General features: G+C 33.6%; 3 protein-coding genes across 5 annotated transcripts; all 3 read right to left on the reverse strand.

Moving 5' to 3' along the window:
- Positions 1-388: 388 nt before the first annotated feature.
- On the reverse strand, positions 389-9,586 carry LOC108226442 (mitochondrial outer membrane protein porin of 34 kDa). Of its 3 annotated transcripts, none has more exons than XM_064079593.1 (7): positions 9,436-9,586; positions 8,968-9,047; positions 2,765-8,735; positions 2,557-2,664; positions 1,418-1,510; positions 987-1,189; positions 389-868 (listed from the first exon to the last, which is right to left on the reverse strand). In XM_064079593.1, exons 3-7 carry the CDS (start codon positions 2,894-2,896, stop codon positions 838-840), a joined length of 567 nt encoding a protein of 188 aa, XP_063935663.1. In that variant the 5' UTR covers positions 2,897-8,735; positions 8,968-9,047; positions 9,436-9,586; the 3' UTR covers positions 389-837. The 3 variants fall into 3 exon arrangements, with proteins under 3 accessions (XP_063935663.1, XP_063935661.1, XP_063935662.1); XM_064079591.1 differs by having other exon boundaries at positions 389-879; XM_064079592.1 differs by lacking the exon at positions 8,968-9,047 and having other exon boundaries at positions 389-879; positions 9,436-9,582.
- A 185-nt stretch (positions 9,587-9,771) lies between these two features.
- Positions 9,772-12,263, reverse strand: LOC108226441 (mitochondrial outer membrane protein porin of 36 kDa). Its single transcript, XM_017401403.2, has 6 exons — positions 11,958-12,263; positions 11,769-11,836; positions 11,571-11,681; positions 10,957-11,049; positions 10,529-10,740; positions 9,772-10,399 (listed from the first exon to the last, which is right to left on the reverse strand). Exons 1-6 carry the CDS (start codon positions 12,004-12,006, stop codon positions 10,048-10,050), a joined length of 885 nt encoding a protein of 294 aa, XP_017256892.1. The 5' UTR covers positions 12,007-12,263; the 3' UTR covers positions 9,772-10,047.
- Positions 12,264-12,777: 514 nt separating this feature from the next.
- On the reverse strand, positions 12,778-20,306 carry LOC108226438 (uncharacterized). Its single transcript, XM_017401400.2, has 8 exons — positions 19,804-20,306; positions 19,393-19,579; positions 17,915-18,012; positions 17,008-17,113; positions 16,585-16,802; positions 14,542-14,584; positions 13,805-14,055; positions 12,778-13,301 (listed from the first exon to the last, which is right to left on the reverse strand). Exons 1-8 carry the CDS (start codon positions 19,965-19,967, stop codon positions 12,893-12,895), a joined length of 1,476 nt encoding a protein of 491 aa, XP_017256889.1. The 5' UTR covers positions 19,968-20,306; the 3' UTR covers positions 12,778-12,892.
- Positions 20,307-20,774: the final 468 nt, after the last annotated feature.

Here is a 20,774-nt window from a genome sequence, read left to right on the forward strand (position 1 = left end):
TGTAACCTGTTAATCTGTTATTGGATGAATATCCGACGTCAAAATTATAATATTTTTAAACACGTTGATCGCTTTTAACAGCTCGACGAGTAAAATGACTGCTTATCCATTCAACCATTTTTTATGCTGGACGATCGAAATGAATATTTTACTCATCCGGAGGTTAAAAACACTGAACATGAACATGTTAAAAAAAAAATATTACAATCCTGGTCGTTAGACATTCATCCAAAGGTAGAAAAATATGTTGTTTAAAACATCCCTAGCACTTAATTATTGGAGACCAGGTCCCATAACTTTTAATGCGAGAAATACTATCCTTCACATGTGTATTGAGTTAAAGGGATCCTTGTAATTTGTCCCATCATTCTAGTGAAGACAACAGGAATCTAGTAAGCAGGTTGCAAAATATAACTCGCAAGTCATAGAATGGTCATGTATCACAAAAGAGAAAATAGAATATTAGAGACAGTAAAGCATTTTCTCATGGTCAGCCTTGAAGGAAAATAAGCTACATAAAAGGCCCCTTAGAACTTGGTACCGAAACTCACTCCAAACATTGCACTGCTGTCTGAATCCCTGGTGTAAAACACACTTGAAATGGCAACACGGGAATTCTGATTAACCTTGCTTAACATAACAAAAGTTGCCACACCATGGTTGTCGTAACATGCTTTCAGTATGGTCGCAGAACTCAATGCAAACTTAGTGTGATAGGTGATAGTATTTTGATGGGTAGATAAATTATGACTTGCTTCAGCACTGACTGCTATAATAGACAGAGAAGCCAATGCACGTTGAATGACGTTCATGTTCTTCCAGAGGTTGCAATTTACTTTATGGCAGTAGGATGCGTTCAATGTGCTCCCTTTATAACCACTGTATAAACATTACAAGGTTTCATCAGCAGATTACACAATAGGATCCTGGCAACAAATTAATAGATACACTTGAAATTCTAAAACAATACGGAGTTAGATACTTACAACATGAAGGTGTTCTTCAGGCCTACATAGCGAAGGGTAATACCACCGGAAAATTTTGCCGTTCTCATATCATATGAGACATCTGTTTCCAGTGCAGTAGTGCTATCTCTTACAAAGCTAGAGAAGTTAAGAATAGGGTTTCCAGTCAACCTCATGATGTGTACATTGATCCCAGCATATTTATGTTGGTATTCAACTCCTATCTGATACATTCAAACACAAACAACACAATAATATCATAAGAAATTCAGATGCTTATTAGTAACTAGGAGCAGTCGAGCTTCCCCTTGGCAATTTATGCAGAGAGCTAGTTTGGCATCCTGTCCTCCCTCATCAGTGCTTTATATATAATTATAACAAATTATACTACATAGTAATACAGAAATTAATAATTGCTTTCCATCAATATAACACGACATTACTAAACTCACCACGTCAGATTTCGGCTTCAGAATGTCGAATCTACAAAAAGCCTTCATACCAGGAAAAAGAGAACGTCCATCAATGGCGAAGTTGGTGAGAACCTTGTGTGGCCAAAAAGGATGAGCATGGCAATCCATCCAACAGAAAAGAATTTATTCATGCAAATGGAATATGGATGAGTATAAATGAGAAGAGTAAACATTTAATCATGGTTCAATGAAGTATAAGACTGGTAGCTAGACATGACTTAATTATATCACAACAATTACTGTCCAAGGAAGTTGGCCATATGCAATAATTGTTTATATATCCAAATCGAATGCTGCACAATATATCAAAATATAATAACTGATAACAAAGGCAAAAGAAAGAAGAAGAGGTGTTCCCTATGAAGTATTTAATCCATTTAAAGGCTTTAAAAGATTATAATGAGATTGAGGACAAGTCTTGATGCCTGAGTAAAGTTCAATGCAGACCCCATTTTAGTTGGAGTCTCAGAGTCCATTCTGCATCATTGGGTCAAATCTAAACAATGAGTCAAATTTCAAACCTATTTTGATGAAGAAAATAGGTTTGAAATTTGAATCATTGTTTAAGATTTTATCCAACAATGTAGAATGGACTCCGAGACTCCAACTAAAACGGGGTATTCATTGAACTTTACTCTAAATAATACTATCACCAAAATAAGTAACTCAAAAGTTTATGTAAAACAAATCATAAACCAAATTCTAGGGCTAATTTTACTTTGTTCTGCCATGTTTTACAATTTTCACGGTTTCTACAAGCTGTCTAAGAAGATGTAGCAACTTCGTAGCAAGAACATATCTGGCAACACATTAATACAAGCACAACAATCTTAAACAAAAAATGTATTTTTAAGGAAAGAGTCACTGAACAATTGCACCGTACAAGTTAAACCGGCCAAAAAGGAAAAGGAACAGAAAACTAATAAACCAGCCATATAACGGTATTAATAAATGCCAAAAAGTAGTCACAGCCAATATCACGTTATTAAATAAAAAGTATTTATATTTATTTAATTGACAATTAAAGTTAACAAATTAGCGAAGCCAATAAAAAAGGAATAGAACTAGAACTTGTTGAAAATTGACCCCGTTGCACTGAAAACATATAGACAACTTACATTAGGATTTGTGAGCAAGTTAAATTTGATGTCAGCACTAAAAATTCCGCTTTTCAGATGTGCACTGTACACAGACATGTATACACCATTTCCCGCTGATCCAATAACCTGAAATGAGAGAAGAGCTCAAATCTCACACAAAACAAGCTAGTGTAGTTGACAACCAGATCGATGTAAAATAGGCAAACTGATGAAATCAGTCACTCACAAATCTAGATGAAACATTGGGACTGAACTTGAGCTTGCCGTAATCCTTGTTAAAAATTTCTAATTGAATCAAGTAAACATTATCAGAAATCAGAAACCCATCGCAGTTATCACATGATAATAATATATACATGAAGAGCAATATTGTTCAGAAATCAAACTACAAATTAAACAACGAGGTTACATGGATCGGTCACCAAGATCTCGTCATTACACATGATATATATTATTGTTAAAATAGATATCCAACAACTCAATCAACATATAATGCAGAAAAATTTATACACAAACCTCTTGTTTTCTGGATGATATAAGAGTAAAGACTAGTATCCTTGCTCATTATCACTTGCGGCAATGGAGAACAGTAAGATATAAAAAAAATGAAAACAAATGTGCTTTGCAAGACAAAGAGTTTTAAACACACGCCATTGATCTATAATCTTAGCCGGGGTTCTTTCTCATTTTGAAACCGTCAGATTATTTTGTTTTTGAGTTCTGATAATAATGACAAAATTCTTCTTGGTTTTCTCCGCCAAAAGCTCAGACCATTCCCATCAATGTAGAGCCAGGTTTTGTGAAAAATGCAAAACTGAAAAAAGCACAAGCTCCAATTTTAAAGCGCAACTCGCGAAGTGCGATTACTCACACGATAGATAGATCAATAGATAGATAGATAATTTAATTTTTGGCCAAAAAATCGTGTGAGTAATCACACTTCGCGAGTTGCGCTTTAAAATTGGAGCTTGCGCTTTTTTCAGTTTTGCATTTTTCATAAAACTGGCCCCACTACATTGATGGGAATGGTCTAAGCCGTTGGCGAAGAAAACCAAAAAGAATCTTGTCATTATTATCAGAACTCAAAAACAAAATAATCTGACGGTTTCAGAATGAGAAAGAAACCCGGCTAAGATTATAGGCTAATGGCGTGTGTTTAAAACCCTTTGTCTTGCAAAGCAAAAGAGTTTCATTTTTTTTATGTCTTACTATTCTTCATTTCCGCAAGTACTAATGACCAAGGATACTGGTCTTTACTCATATATCATCCAGTAAACAAGAGGTTTGTGTATAAATTTATTTTGTATTCCTATGTATATGTTGATTGAGTTGTTGGATATCTATTATAACATTAATATATACCATGCGTAATGACGAGATCCTAGTGACCGATCCAAGTAATCTCACTGTTTAATTTGTAGTTTCATTTGTAATTAAGGTCTATAAATTATGTCTAAACAATATTGCTCTTCATGTATATATTATTATCATGTGATAACTTAGATGGGTTTCTAATTTATGATAATGTTTACTTAATTCAATTAGATACTTTTAACAAGGATTACGGCAAGCTCAAGTCAGTCCCAATATTTCATCTAGATTTGTGAGTGACTGAGTTCATCAGTTTGCCTATTTTACATCGATCTGGTTGTCAACTACACTAGCTTGTTTTGTGTGAGATTTGACCTCCTCTCTCATTTCTGGTTATTGGATCAGCGCCGGGAAAATAGTGTATACATGTCTGTGTACAGTGCACATCTGAAAAGTGGAATTTTTATTGCTGACATCAAATTTAACCTGCTCACAAATCCTAATGTAATTTGTGTATATGTTTGCGTCAATTTTCAACAAGTTCTAGTTCTATTCCTTTTTTATTAACTTCGCTAATTTGTTAACTTTAATTGTCAAATAAATAAATAAATATGGATAGTTCTTTTTTATTTAATAACATAATATTGGATGTGACTACTTTTTGGCATTTATTAATATTGTTATATGGCTGGTTTATTGGTTTTCTATTCTTTTTCCTTTTTGGCCAGTTTAACTTGTACGGTGCAATTGTTCAGTGACACTTTCCTTAAAAATACATTGTTTGCTTATGACTGTTGTGCTTGTATTAATGTGTTGCCAGATATGTTCTTGGTACGAAGTTGCTATATCTTCTTAGGCAGCTTGTAAAAACCATGAAAATTGTAAAACATGGCAAAACAAAGTAAAATTAGCCATAGAATTTGGTTTATGATCTGTTTTACATAAAATTTGTGAGTTACTTATTTTCGTGATAATATTATTTAGAGTAAAGTTCAATGGAAACCCCGTTTTAGTTGGAGTCTCGGAGTCCATTCTACATCGTTGGATAAAATCTTAAACAATGATTCAAATTTTAAACCTATGATCTTCATCAAAATAGGTTTGAAATTTGACTCATTGTTTAAATTTGGCTCAATGATGCCGAATGGACTCTGAGACTCCAACTAAAATAGGGTCTCCATTGAACTTTACACATTCTTTCTCTTCCTTGTAAAGGATTATAACTTATTTTTAATTTAAGGTTATTTCAATCATTTTGTATTTTTGAAGATAGTGCGATATTTGGCAAGTAATCGCGAATCAGGCTTGATTTTATGCCAATTTCATAATTGCACTAAATCGGTCATATGCAGCTTGCGAAACATTCGCTTACTCGCGAAGCGAGATTAATCGCGATTCTAACAACACTGAGTGGGTTGGGCTCCAATTATGTACTATCCAATTCAAATTGGGATAAATTGCTTTATCCCAAGAATAAATTGTTAAGAGTTTTTTTCATTGTCATTTAAGTAAAAGAAAAATCAGGTATTGATCGTTATGTTCGTTAATATCCGATGCAGCAACATTAAAATATTACTTCTATCGATGAACCCCAGAGCATGGTTACATGGGACGGGGTTCGATACGAAACGCGGTACGAAATCGGGAACGTGGAAGGCTACCTTGAACGTTTCCGGAACGATGGAACGTTCGGGTACGAGGGAACGCAGGGGTACGAGGGAACGTATGGGTACGATATATTCTTAAATTAAATTAAATTTAATTATACTATTATAGTTAAATTAATATTTTTTTCATCATTTCTTATATTTTTAATTATTATTTCAAGAAAAAACGAGCTGATATATTTTTTTGAAAAAATGTACTCCTGCATAAAATGTATTGTAGTACATTGATCGAAGATCTGATCAGCTATATTAACATATTTCACATACAATATAATATGGTATGTTGCCAGCTGTTCACCAACCAAAAATGAACCTGGACAACCTAATGTCCAGGTACATGTATTATACAATACACCTGTATACATATTATAACTCTTCTCTTGTACAATCTCTTTCATCTTCAGTCTCTTTCATCTTCTTTTCTCTTCTTCTTTTTTCATCTTTCTGCTACAACACCAGCTTCATAACTTTCCGGCGCCGGCGGGAAAAAGTGTCCGTTTGCGTATGGCGGAATATGGTGAATCTGATCGCGACCTGGTTGATCGGAGTCGCTGCTGCCGGCGTTTCCGATCGCGATCGGCGACGTTTCCGGTCGCGTTTGTTCCGGGATCGGGGACGAACGAACCGGGTCGCAATACGTGGTCACGTCCCCCGTTCCTTGTTTCCATGCCCCAGAGTAATAAAATCAACTTGCGAGTTGTGATTATCTTAATGCACTATTCTAGTTTCTACTTTAAAAACCATTAGTTGTTAAATATTTGATGCCTACATATGCCTGAATTTTTTAATCAATACTTCAATATCTACACTTCTCGATGAAGAATGTGTTCTGTATGCTTTTTGAAGTTCTCATTGTATTATTCTCATAGCTCTTTTAAGTAATTTCTATTGATCTATGTTCTATAGTGACTTTATGACAGAAAATTTGATAAAGAATGTTGGGTTACAAATCACAATTTATAGTTCTAATTCTTTTTTAAAATAAATACATATAAATGACCAATCCGTATGTTAGTATTGAGTTTACTATCCTATGAGAGAGACACTATATCTAATGGGCCGTAACTAAATAAATCATCTGACAAATAATCCATCAATATATTGATATGAAACTGCCAAATATATAGGCGTTACTTATTGGCTATTGCAGTCATATATTTTTAAAACATCAAAATTCTACTCTTGTCAAGGGTTGTAAGCCAAACAGTATTCTCCAACCCGCAGTTCATGAAACCTCTTACATCCATCCAAGCATATCATTCTGATTGTTTTTCGCCCCAAATTATTTGGTAATTTCACAATATTTTCTTGCATTAATTAACACTAGCCTTTAACCCGTGCAAAGCACGGGCGAGTATATAATTCATATTTATTAATTATAATTTAGATCTTAACACCATCTTATTAGTATTTTAGTATTAATGAATTGGATTTTAATTAAATTATATTAACCAACTAATTATATATCTTCTAACGGAAATTTAGCTTTCACAATTTATTATCTATCTATAAATATTTTTCTGATATTAATATGTGACAGTTTATTATTCAATTAATTTTAAATCAAATTTTTCGTATCTCATATATCGTCATATGTTACGTAATGGTTCGTGTTTGTAATGAATTAGAACACGTTGGAGTTAAATTTCGAGTAGAATACGTTATAATTAAAAAGTAGCGTCTTCAATTATTTATATGTATTTTAGACAAAAGATATTCAAAATTGTATATTTATAATTAGTTATACATTTATTTATAAGTATTTTTTTAATATTAATATATGTTATTAACAGTAGTTTTCACCTTTATTCAACTAATTATAAATTATATTTAAAAAGATATTAATATACATAAGGAGTGTTTTTAGTATATGAAATTGTTTAATAGATATCTACATGTAGACTTTTAGTTTTAGAAGAGAGTACCAAACCAAAATTTTGTACGACTACAAATTATACCCATGTTGGCTTTTTATAGTATAGTATAGATTATACAAGAGACTGATATACATGTCACCAGAGTTTGCAAAATATTGATTTTGATTTACACTTTTATTCTGAACAACATGGAGACATAAACTTTTAGCTGTGATGAAATGTGTTTAGAACGACTTATAGTTATATTGTAGATGTGTAGATAAAAAAGCTAGCCCTCATTTACAATTAAGCCATGATGTGCTTGAGAATTGGAAAACATCAGCTTTGTATTTGTTTTAATATGTCATACAATGATAGCATAATCTAACACATTTTCAAAATTCAAAGGATTTGCTAGTTGGACTCATGTTTTTTCAACCTTTCATGCATATTCCGGAGAAATTCAAAGTCTTGTAATTACAACCAATAAAGTAGCAGTATCCATCATAAAAGTATATACAAAAACAAACGGTACTTCTTATACAGAAAACGCCCAAAACAAGAAATGGCAACATATCAAAATTCAAGATGTTAGTATAGTATAACTAGGATGTCATCCCAACCCAAATTTGTATCCTGCAATGTCAATATCTGCTTCTATATCTAAAATCTGGTTTTAGCTATGAAGTTATAGTGTTCTTGAGTGCAGCTAGCTGTTATTATACTTGGTTATCATGGCAGAACTATAAAATATAATAATACAGTAGGATAATCAAAGTCGTAAATAGAAGGGATAAATTCTGTAAGTCTATTTACAGCCTGAGATACATATATAGATCCATTAAAAAATATTAAAGGAGCATAAACAGGCACATAGATAAAAAAAACTTGAATTAAGTAAAAACAAACAAATAATTGGAAGAAACATACCTGAGACAAAAAGGGTTTTCAATTACCTCCAGTGCAGGCGTTGTCGCAGCTATGATCCAAGCCGGAGGATTAAGGAGAATAAGATAGAGCGAGCTTTATTATATAAAAATAACTGCTTTGTTTTCTTCACCTCTTAGAGTCACACTCAAAAATTCTAAAAGATTTCATATTTAACTCTTTATGTTTATTATTCAAGAAGGCATAAGACTAGAAAGTAAACCTGACTAAATAATATGACAATAATTGCTAGCCAAGGAAATTGGCCATATGCACAATTTGTTTATATAACAAATAATGCACAATGGATCATAAGTATATAACTGAAAACAAAGGACAAAAGAGAGAAGGAGAGGTGTTCCTTATGAAGGACTTACTATCTTTGAAGCCTTTAAGGTATTGTACGTGTGCAGTGTCTGTCGGGGTATCTTGTTTTCTGGCCAAATATAAGAGTAAATACCAGTATGATTGCCAATTAGTACTTGTGAAATTATACAACCGTAAAAACGAATAAAAGAAATGAGAAATTTGTGTGCTTTGCAGGACGAAGAGTTTCAGAAACATGCTTTTGAACTATAATCTTAGCCAGGGTCCTCTGTCATGCTACAACAGTCAAATTACTTTGTTCTTAACAAAAAATTTCAAATATTAATGACTCGAACACGTACAACATGATCTTCTCAGTATTCTCCGCCATAGCATAAGATTGTATGAGTTCAATACAATCCTATTTGAATACTTTTTATCCCTGAAACAAATATTACTCTTGTTAATAAAAGGCCCAAAATTTGTATAGTGCAGTGTTTGTGATATCTGCTTCTATTTCAATCATCTAAGATTTGGTTCAAGGTATAATTGTTATAGCTTTGTTCAGTATAATACAGCTAGCTTAACCCTTCACCCAGTGATTGAAGAAGTGCTATAAAACTAACAATACAGCAGGACAATCTCTCTCTCTCTCTCCCCCTCTCTTTCCCCCTCTCTCTCTCCCTCTCTCCCTCCCTCTCCCTCCCTCCCTCCCTATCTCCCTCCATCTCTCTCTCTCTCTCTCACACACACACACACACAAACACACACTAGAAAACATATTAAAAAACCCAATTAACAAAGCGAAAGGAAGAATAGAAGAAACGTACGTGGGACGAAATGGGTTTTCAATAATATCCAACGTGAGGGTTGTTGGCAGTTTGCACCATTTTTGCAGGCTTGCGGCCATGTTCCAAGTCCAGAGGAAGAAGAGACGAGAGCGAGCTTCTTCTTTTTTTCCCAGAAGAAAGTGAGAGAGACCTTTATTATATAAATTTATTACTTATTATTTTATTTTGCCAAATTATTTTGTTTCTTTTTAACACCTAAAATTACCCTTTAAAAGATTGTATTACTATATCTTTATAAATTTTTATATTTTGGAGTTTCTATATTTTAATTCTTTTTTCAGTAAACTAGGACGAAAAAACAATTCTTTAATGATTGTATGCTCAAAGAAATGTAAACCATGAATTCTTTTGATAAAAACATTCATAAGTGTAATGCTATGCTTAACAGATATTTCAAACTAAGAACAAAATTTAACAAATTTTAGAAAAGCATCTTGTTTGGACAAGAGTTCTTTGGAGGTGATATTCTGCCTCTAGTTTCTACATAATCTGACTATTCAATTGTTTGGCAATGGTGCCCTTGTGCTAGTGCTAAATATGTTACTTTAGTTATCAAAATATAACAGTAAAATGAGGTGCATCAACAGCCACTTATGATCTGGTAGAAAAGGCCACTCCCAACTTGGGGGTCTTGTCCAAAGCCTTGATGTCAACTTCACCTGATATAGTAACAAAAGACTTCCCGTTCCACTTGCTTTCCATAACAACACTTGTCGTGCCAATGTTGTTTATACGCGCTTTCAGTGTGGTTGAACGACTCAGAGCGAACTGAGTGCCAATAGTGATGGTATTCTCTTTTGTTGATAAGTTGTGAGTTGCTTCAGCGCCAACTGCTGTTATGGATACAGATGTCAATGCACGTTGAATGATGTTTGTGTTCTTTGAGAGCTTGCCACGCACCTTGTGGTAGTAAAAGGCATTCAGAGTCTTCCTTTTATCATTACTGTATTAACATCACAAGCTTGTCAGCAAATTATGCACAAAAGGGAACAGACACTACCAATGTAGTGTGGTCTGATGCTCCTAGATCTTGAATGTTGAAACTGTACATGCTACTTAATCAGATACTTACAGGGTTAAAGAAGCAATTAGGCCTGCATAGCCAAAGCTAATCTTAGCACTGCATCTGGGGAATTTTCCTGTTTTTGTGTCAAATGAGACATCGGTCCCTAGTGATGCCATATTATGGCCGAGCAAGCATGAGAAGTTGAGAATGGGGGTTCTAGTCAATCCAGTAATGTTCATACTGATATCAGCACAGTCATATAGGTAACGAAGTCCGATCTGTTACAGTAAATCAAATGTAAGAAATAGAAAAGAATTCAGATTTCAGAACTTAGAATGTATGCAAATCTAATCTTCAAAACCCCAATTTCAATCCTCAGCTCTGAACTTGTCACCCACCGTATATGATAAATAATATATGTATCATACTCATACATATAACAAAGAAGTAAACAACTGTTCTTTATCAGTATAACGAAACATAACTTGACTTACTGTTTGAGATTTCGGCTTGAGAATATTGAAGTTACCAATAGCCTTTAACCCAGGAAGAAGGTGACGTTGATCATGAACTAAGTTGACGAAAACCTGAGGGACAACATGATCAACGAAAAGAAAGAGAGTTATTCATGCAAACAACAGGAAATAGGATAACTATATAGAGAGGAAGCAAATCGATTTCCTGCTTCAAGTAAGTAGCAACAAGACTTAATTAGTTCAATTATGTGAATCTTTCTCTCCTACAATCTTGCCAAAATTAAAGCTTAAGTGCCCCCTCTGATGTATTTAATCTCACGAAAGGCATATAAATGACACACAAATTCTGAGTTTGCGCCTTTGAGGACAAGTACATCAAAACTTTTACGCACAAAAGCAAATATATAAATGACAATTGCAGGCAGATAATGCAACATGAAAGCTGTATATTGATTTGTATTAAAAGACTAATTAACAGCCCGAATGGACCTTCAGGCTTCAAATTAGATGCATGATAAATTATGTTGGCATATAGTGCGTAGCAAACACCCTGGAAGACAAATAATTTTAAGTGCTTAAAAGACGATAGCATTCAATCAAGAAACTGTAATTCTGTAAAGCGCAGAGCTTACGTTTGGATGCCTGCCCAGTTTAACATTAATATCAGCAGTTAAGTTCCTGTTCTTAAGCTGTGTGCTGATAGTAGACAAGTAAACTCCATTTTTCATCGAAGATGTAATAGCCTGCAATTGGACCAAAACACAAACACAAATGAAGCACAACTCGACAACCTAATCGATGAAAAATAGGCAACAAAGTCATCAACTCACAAGTCCAGGAGGAGCATCGGGCCGGAACTTGACATTGTTGCTGTGACTGTGATCCTTGTGAAGAAGATCTAACACATCAATTAAACATATTAGACACACAACTCTTCTACCTTGTACAATAACATAGACAAGCACTTAGTACCACAAAGATATACACACACACTTGTATGTATATCAAACAAATCAAACCTCTTTTTGTCTTGCGAGCATCAGAGTAGAAATTAAGACCCTTTCCCATAATTTCTTGAATAAATATGGGTGCAGTCCAAATGAAAGAAATGAGATGGTCTTCTTGTTGTTTGCATAAAAGGACTCCCACACTTTCTGAACCAGGTTCTTTTGATTAATATATTAACATGTTTTAGACTTTTATAAATCTTTAATGATGTGCAACTTAGAAGCTTTTGACACAAATAGAAATGTGATTGCTCCTTTTGGAACTGAGAGAACATTGTTCAATCATCATCTGACATGCACTCCAATGACTTGTAATGGAAACAAGGAAGAAGCATCTTGACTTGACCATGAAACAAAATTATATTATGGGGAACAAGGAAAGGATGTAGGATCAAGACACCTAGAAATTATCAAAACTGTTTCTATATTAATCAACAATGTCAATGTCACAACATTGCATATTGTGTGACATGAGAAGTATGTCAACACTCAACATCAATGTTCTCTGAATTCTAGTTTAATTAATCTTCGGCTCTATACTGCTTGAATGTCCGGGAACAACTATGATTATTATAAATATTTAAGCAGAGAGCTTGAGCATATGCTAGTTGTTAGCACATTAAAGCCAGTAAGCACGACATGATGCTGATAGTTCTGATTCGGCACTAACAGCTGCAAAATAACCCCGAGACAGGAAAAATATATAATTCCAAAAATATGCAAAGGGGTACAACAATCAACTGTACCACCAAACAGTAACAAGGTAAAAATTTTCAAAAGCTCAGAATGTGTGTTAGTATGAAAATTCAACTTTTTGACAAAAAAAAAAAAATGAACCCCTGTGAGATATTAATACTTAAACTTATAACGACTACTGTTATTTTTCACAAACAAAATTCACAAGACATTGTGCTGCTTGTAATATATATCTGGTACAAGAAACATGATCAGCTATCAGATTCATAACTGTCACTACAATGTTGAGGACCCCAAAACTTCGAACCACCTTCATTCTCTTCTGCTAAAACTTGACTGGTAGCATAGTTGAAGTTCCTGTAGTGTATAATCCCCTGTCCTTCAGTGCAGCTACCAGTGACTATTTCACAACCATTAACAGCAATGGCAGAACCACCTGTGGTAGAATGCAGACCACCAGTAGGGTTGCAAGCCAAGATATTTGTTTGTCGACCTGTGTCAGACTCCCAAACATTGACAAATGGATCCTCAGGACTTCCTGAAACTACTTTATACCGATCCATGTGCAAAAACTTGACTGGACCAATATGCCCATCCAGCAAACCTAAAGGCTTTGTTTTCACCGTCTCAGAGAATGTTCTCATATCCCAAAGCATTGCACTGTGGAGTATATTGAAAATTTCTGTTACAGACTACACAATCATATTGAAAAGCTTAACGAAAAGCTACTGCCAACACTAACACACGATCTATCAAGATAAGTTTGCTACAACACGGATCTGGATAGACCTAATTTTCTTTTGAATATACTACATTCTACAAAGGTGATTTCAGATGGGTGCAATAAAACGCCCAACACAAACGAAGAAGTTGTGGAAATACAACTAGTTCAGCAACTCCAGTTTGAAATAAAGAAATCCAAATATTTATACAAGTCCTATAAGAAGGCAGAATGGAAGATGAATTATTTTAGTTATGACACTGAAAATGCCTTTAATATGGGTAAAACTTGATTGAGATTGCAAAGATTTCTCAACACCAAATTAACTGCAGAAAGGTGACTGATGCTAAAAAATCAACCAAGGTAAGGAGAAAAACTTTGTAAGAGATTCCATATAATTCAGTATTCTTCAAAATAACAAAACTTGAAATTTAGTGTGTACCTGTTCATGCCACCAGTGCAGATTAATGATTTGGAAGGAAGTATTTCAAATGAAAACAAACTTGGCGGATAATATGGTGTGCTGAAAACCTTTTTCATGGTTCTCAAATCAATTGCAACAACCGAAGAACCAGCAGCTACAAAAAGAAGTGATTCATGGCATTTCAGGCCAACAGGTGCACCAGGTATCGAAGTCATCCCGACACAGCACGAAGAACTCGAAGATGATGTAGCGGTATCCCAAAGCCTCAACTAATTTCGATAAAAATTGTCAGATGACGCTTACTAAAAAATCAAGAAGTGAACTAGGTAAGCTACATACTAATATAAAAATATTACACTATTCCCCATCATACATCAAAACTCAAATAATAGCAATTCTTACGTAGGAAAATCACAAAAAATATAATAGAGACAAACCTACAAAATGTTATGCTTACAAATTACAAATTATGCAGTCAGAAATATAGTCACAGTTTTCATCTTTAACAATATATCCTATTCACTGCATTTGTAGGTCCAGTGTAAACTTGTTGCCTCAAAACTATATCTGAAAGTAAAGTGACTTTAGAGAAGATCCACTACTAGCGGTGACATGCCATCAATTTATGCTTATGTAAATTATGAACACACATGGATTCATTTAATTAGAAATATCTATCCAGTTGGTACATTTCTTTGACTAAAACTGAATAAATACCTGCAAGTTACAAATTAATCTTACAAGGATGACAATACCTTTGAATCTTTGGACATGCTCACCAAAAGAGAACTTTTGTGCCTGGAAACAAAAAAAGGTAGCATGCATGCAATTCAATCACAAGTTCAAATTTATGAAGTTGTTAAACAGAATGTTTAATTAGGGCTAAAACAAAATGTTGTCAACATATCTGGTTAGCAAGACACAAAAATTAGTTATGCTATAGTCGGATCTTACAAAAATCATTTTAGCAACTGTACGGTGCTCCTTTCATCTCATTTATTTTGACGCTCTGACCAAATTCTGGTTGAATTAATAACTTGTATAATGTATTTTACTTAAATTATATGACAAAAATATAAATTTGGAAAAAGAAATCATGGAAACAATGTTCAGTAGATTCTAAGATTCAACTTTTTGATTTATGAATACATCAAAAGATAATTTTTAATTTGTAGTCAAAGTTTAGTTAATATGACCAACAAATTCAAATTAGGACATGACAAGTTGGATGGAAGTAATATCTATCTACAGCTTTTGATGCCCACAAAACGGGATATACTGCTACCTTCAGGGACATGTTCTTCCCTTTTCTTTGAGCAACCTCTTTCGTTTGGTGCTACTCTGTCTATCTTTATTTAGGTTAAATTAAAATATATAACATCATAAAAATATTTTTTTGTTGTGCTAGTTCCAAATCAGCAAGTCCAATATCACATACACTACTGTATTTGTTTCCACGTAAGTCCTATGCACAAGTGGGAACATAAGTTTAAAGAGCGAAAATAGAAGCACCGTTTTCAGGATAGAGGAGTATAAACTATTTACTTCATATCTGTATGCTATCTATAATAACCAAACATAAAAACTTTTGTAGTCGACCTTGGTTAACCCCAACTCTTGGTTATTCAAGTTTTGGTTAACTTTTTTTATTTTTTAATGACATTTAAACTATACACCTAAACTTTATAATTGAATAACACAGTCCTACCAAATACGATATACGTACACTCTCAATTTCATCCCTGCTAAAACTCAGAACAACCTATATATATTTTGAAATGCAACATTAAACTGAATCTCACTAACATTTCAATTAAAAAATTTGTCCATATAAAATTGTATGAAACCTTTAAATATTATATAATTTCAAAATACAATTACGAACAAAATACTTGCTATACTATTATAACAAACTGGAAAGTTTTTGTATTCAATCAATCAGTTTTCATTAACCTAAAAAAATTTTGCTAACAATTTTTTTTTAAATTTTTTTTATGAATTAATATCCTAAATATTACATACTCATACTTAGAATTATACTTGCAATCTAATATCATATAACGGACAATATACTTACAAAACTCACTTTCATCACTGCTCAAAATCATTATTTACATTGAATCTCATTAATATTATATGTTTAGAGTAACTTTTAAAACAAAGTTAAACTTTTTTTTTTTTAAATCAAAACAAAGTTAAACTTAAAAGATGATAAAACAATATAATCTTGTTAAATTAAAATAAAATTTTATATTCAAAATATATATTTAACTTATTTATGATCGCTCGTGCTTTGCACTGGTTGTAAGCTAGAAGTTAACAATACCAACTTTTAGTGTGGCAGACCGATGATTAAGTTGTGGAATACTGCACCCTTGAACAACTTTCTGCATGGCTACACCTTTTATATGTGAAGAAAGCAGTTTTTCAGTTTTTGTTGTGTACAACATCCTTGATCCTAAGCAATTAAAAGTGGTAGGTATATTTTGAAAACGAAATAATTAATTTGTTTCATAGCTCTTATTGAATAAAAAATAAACTTGATAATTCCAGCAAACAAGCATATTGTACACAAGTTAACAAATTTATATAGTAATTATAGTTCTTTTTCAATTAAATTAGATATGTTTCCTTGACAGAATTTCACATTTCATATACCGGCTGTGGACTTCCGAAAATGCAAACACCTATATTCTTTGTCGCACTTATTTTAGCAAACTAATTGAAGCATTAACATACAAGACATATATAGACAAGGGTAAGAACGAACAGATAAATGTCAAGAAACAAGTCCATACCCTGCAACTGACATCAGTACTAATGGCTTCCCATGACCATAAAGTGTAGCTCTTAAAGCATGTTGACCACGCTTTCCGTTTAAGTTTAGTGACCAGAGTCGAACAGTACCATCATCACCTCCACTCGCAAATACTTTGCCACTACCTTCACCCAACAATTTATCTGAAAGTGTCGTAACTGGCCCGCTGTGACCTCTGAAACATCTCTGGCAATTTCCCTGTGTTCATTAATGAGAGATTCATTTTGCTGATAATCTATCACATATCTTGATATGTTTAAGAACAAGTTCGTGCATACATAACGTTTTTTGAATTTATTGCAAATGCAGCATACATAGTGTAAAGTTTACACATGCGTGGAAGAAGAGAAACATTAGATTCAATGTCCTAACAATCATATACATAAACTTCACTCCGCAATACCTTCCACCATAGGCGAATGGAGTGGTCATAGCTTGATGTTACCAAAACTTTCTCATTTCTTTGTGTCTCACTACGGAATAAAGAAGTCTCATCGAGAGAATAGAATCTGCAAAACACATCAGAATTTTACAAAATTGTAATTTACAACTCAAGTTATTAATTACAATAATGTCTTCTAACAGAAGCTCTTTGCAATCTTAGCAGTACCCAACACATAAAATTGTGAAACAAAATCTTTAATCTCAGTTTGCTTTTCTGGCGAATGGCGATAGCAAACATACATATACTTGGAGTTAATTTCAATAAAATTGACGTACCATATCACAAATCAGGTTCACACTTGCATGTTAAAATATAAAATCAATTACGAGGAACATGTGTAAAAACCTAAAACCATTTTACAAAAATATTAACAAATATATATACTCAGTATATTTAACTTGGAACGAAACCTACAAGAAAATAAAATCATGCAATTTAAAAAAGACACACACACACACACACACACACACAGAGAGAGAGAGGACCCATGCATTTAAAAAAGCAATTTAAGGGGAGAAAAGTTATTAAAGGCGGTTTTTTAAGTTAACAAGAAGATACTTTTAAAGACTTTCTTTAATTCCATGCAACATTCTACCAGCCATTTTGGCAACTGACAAGCTACCTCCTTCGCAATCTAAATTTTATATTTGGCCAAGTAATTTTCTTATTCTTTCCTTTTGCAATATTTTCTTTTTTAATAAAAACGTCGCTGTGATTTCCCGCGAGTCCTACTTTCAGTTTTGGAACTTTTAAGTTTGATTCTCATGGGAGGAAAAGAGAGGAGGTTCAGTATACTGTATATCTGGACATATCAAACTAGAAGTAAAATATTACGACAAGAAAGTCTTATGACAAAAAGTCTCACCTCATACAACTGACTCGAGCACTATGATCACGGAGCGTTAGGAGAGGCTCTCTTCTCTTTAGAAAGCTATCAATCTTCATTATGTTTATTGCTGGACCCTGAACGTTTTTCCAAAGAAGACAAATTTAATGCATGTCAGTGATTCTAATATTAATTATTTACTACTTATATGTAGTATTTCTCTGGTACTAATGTGAAAGATAATAGTGATACTTTGTCAATATATGTTTTCACATGATCTTACTACGACACTAAGCAGAGACGAATCAATAACATCTCTAGCACCCTAAACTAAAGCTAAAAACATCATCCAATCACATCAATAAACTCAGATATTTAGTAAATATACACTGGGGATGATGATGGTTTGTCCCATGACTCTGATCAGGGGAGGGACCTCGTCACTACTCACAGGCAATCAATAAATCCTCAAGTTCATTTTTTTTATAATCTGACTGTTCACGGGTATCATTTGAACGTATTAATTGGTAATATATGCAAAAAAAAGAAGATCTTATGCATGTAAAATGAATATTAATAAATTTTATGAAATTCCATGACATGTTATTAATTTTTCTTTATCGAATTCAAGTATCACAGTATCATTCTTTAAACAAATAAAGACCATGATGCATTATTCATTAACCCATAAGGCCAGATCAGTGGGATTGGTCTACCACCTTCTCCGACAGCCACACAAATAATACAGAGCAGAATCATTTATAGACTTCAACTAAAGAGTAAAAATCACTTCCATTGTATCAGGTGGATGACATATTTAATTATAACAGGTAGGGCTGGCAATTTCCGGAACCGGGCCCGAAATTTTAATGGATCTGAATAATCAACCAGAACCCAGAACCCAACCGAAATATGATAATTCATTAATATTACAATGAATTCATGTGGGTTGTCGGGTTTAAAGGCCGAATTCATGTGGGTTGTCGGGTTTGATTTTTTCACCCCTAATAACAGAGATACACAAATTAGCTTTATTTTTCAATTAAGGAAAGGATTTCACACGTCCTATATTCTTTGTACTACAAACAGTATACAATTTATATAACAATGAACGCATTCAGACAAGAACTGGAACTTGATCAGGATATTACCCCCACGTTCACGTATTATTTCAAAGTTTTTGTTTCTCATTCAAGCTTCTCTATTTATTGATAGAAACTTGTGTCCTTGTAAGTGTAGTTTCCATGTTCTTAAACTACAATCTCCTGTAATTTGTGTGGAGACTTTCTTTTTTAACTGTATCGAACAAGATATCTACAAAAAATAAGACTTGAATAACAATTTGCTTGATTCTTTCCACATTAACAATACAGGAATTCCAAATGGAAAAAGATTGTGCAATTTAGTAAAGCTGTGAAGCCGTCTTTGTGACATGTATGCCATACAATGCAAAACCAATTCTAAATAAAATAGATCACAAAACCATTAAGAGTTGAATATAGTGGAAAACATATCACCTGTGAGAAAACAATATCATTTTTGTTGATGAACAAATTGTCAAAAGGTTTTGCATCAGTGAGAATATCAGCAGCAAAAGGGTCAACAAATTTAAATTGCTGCACATCAAAATTTCTAGTGATGTATGCTTCTCTCACACTTGAGCGTTCTGAGATGCTAGAAGGTTCTTGTTGAGGCCATCTCTGTCTGAAACATTAGTAACGCAATTTGCAATCATCAGTACATATTTCAGAAAATAAACACGTGACTTTAAATTATTCTAATAATTTGACCAAACACATATAGGTGTGTTGTGAACAGTGAGACCCATTGTTTCGTACAGTTATAATAGGGAGAGAGAGGGAGAGGGGGGGGGAGAGGGAGGGAGGGAGAGAAAGAGAGAGAGGAGGGAGAGAGAGAGAGAGAGAGACCTGAAGAAGGATCGCCAGATGGAATCAGAATAAGCAAGTGAATTGAGGTATTTGCAGGTGAGAGACAAATTGGAGATATCTTGAAGATTGAGAAAGCTGGCGCAGTGAATCAAAGAGTCCATACCCATATCCGTTATTTTGGTGCCACTCGCCATTCCAGCCATTTTTACAAACACAAACTGAAATAATTAAACCCCCAGAAAAACAAGTGCACAACGCTTCAAACAAATCTATATAGGCGTAGCGCACAAAACTTTTGCCTATTGCCTTGTGCTCAATAGTCTGTTATCATCATGCGACATGAATGTGGACAGGACAGAACACCTGTAATAGCTGATAGTACACTTGTCCGCAAACAGGCCCGATCCATAAAAAAGCCCACTAACCAAACCCGGACAGAACACCTGTAACAGCTGTCAGCTGATATGAAATTTTCTTGATTGAAACAATTATGAATCCATCTTGATCAAGCCTAATGAGTTTTTGGATATTATTAAGAGGGACGGACTCGGTATTTGATAAACGGGGACTTAATTATCATTAGAAAAAATATTTTAAGCATTGATATTCCTGGATGTGAAATATAAGAAAATACATATCAAATTTATTAATAAATATTATTAAAAAGAATTCAGTGATGCATGTATAAAATTTTTAATTTTATTACTAAATATTTATTTTATTTTTGGGGGTCAGGGATGTCGAACCCCTCTCGATCCGCTCCTGATTGACAATGAAGTGTAATTTCCACTTTGCTGTTTGTAAGTTATAAGAAAGGGTTATTATTTGCTTGTATTGAGCTATCAGTAGGTTTTGTCATCATTTGCTTTGTTTGATGTATCTATTTCAAGTTGCTTGAAAACCATGGATTCAAGACCAGGATTTGGATTCAGTTTAATGCAAATGCATTTCCAGATTGGTCAAGTGAAGAACTATTTCAACTAGGTAGTTCTGTTATTCTGTTCTAGTCG

Source organism: Daucus carota, chromosome 6 (assembly GCF_001625215.2).
Source record: "Daucus carota subsp. sativus chromosome 6, DH1 v3.0, whole genome shotgun sequence".
NCBI lineage: Eukaryota > Viridiplantae > Streptophyta > Magnoliopsida > Apiales > Apiaceae > Daucus > Daucus carota.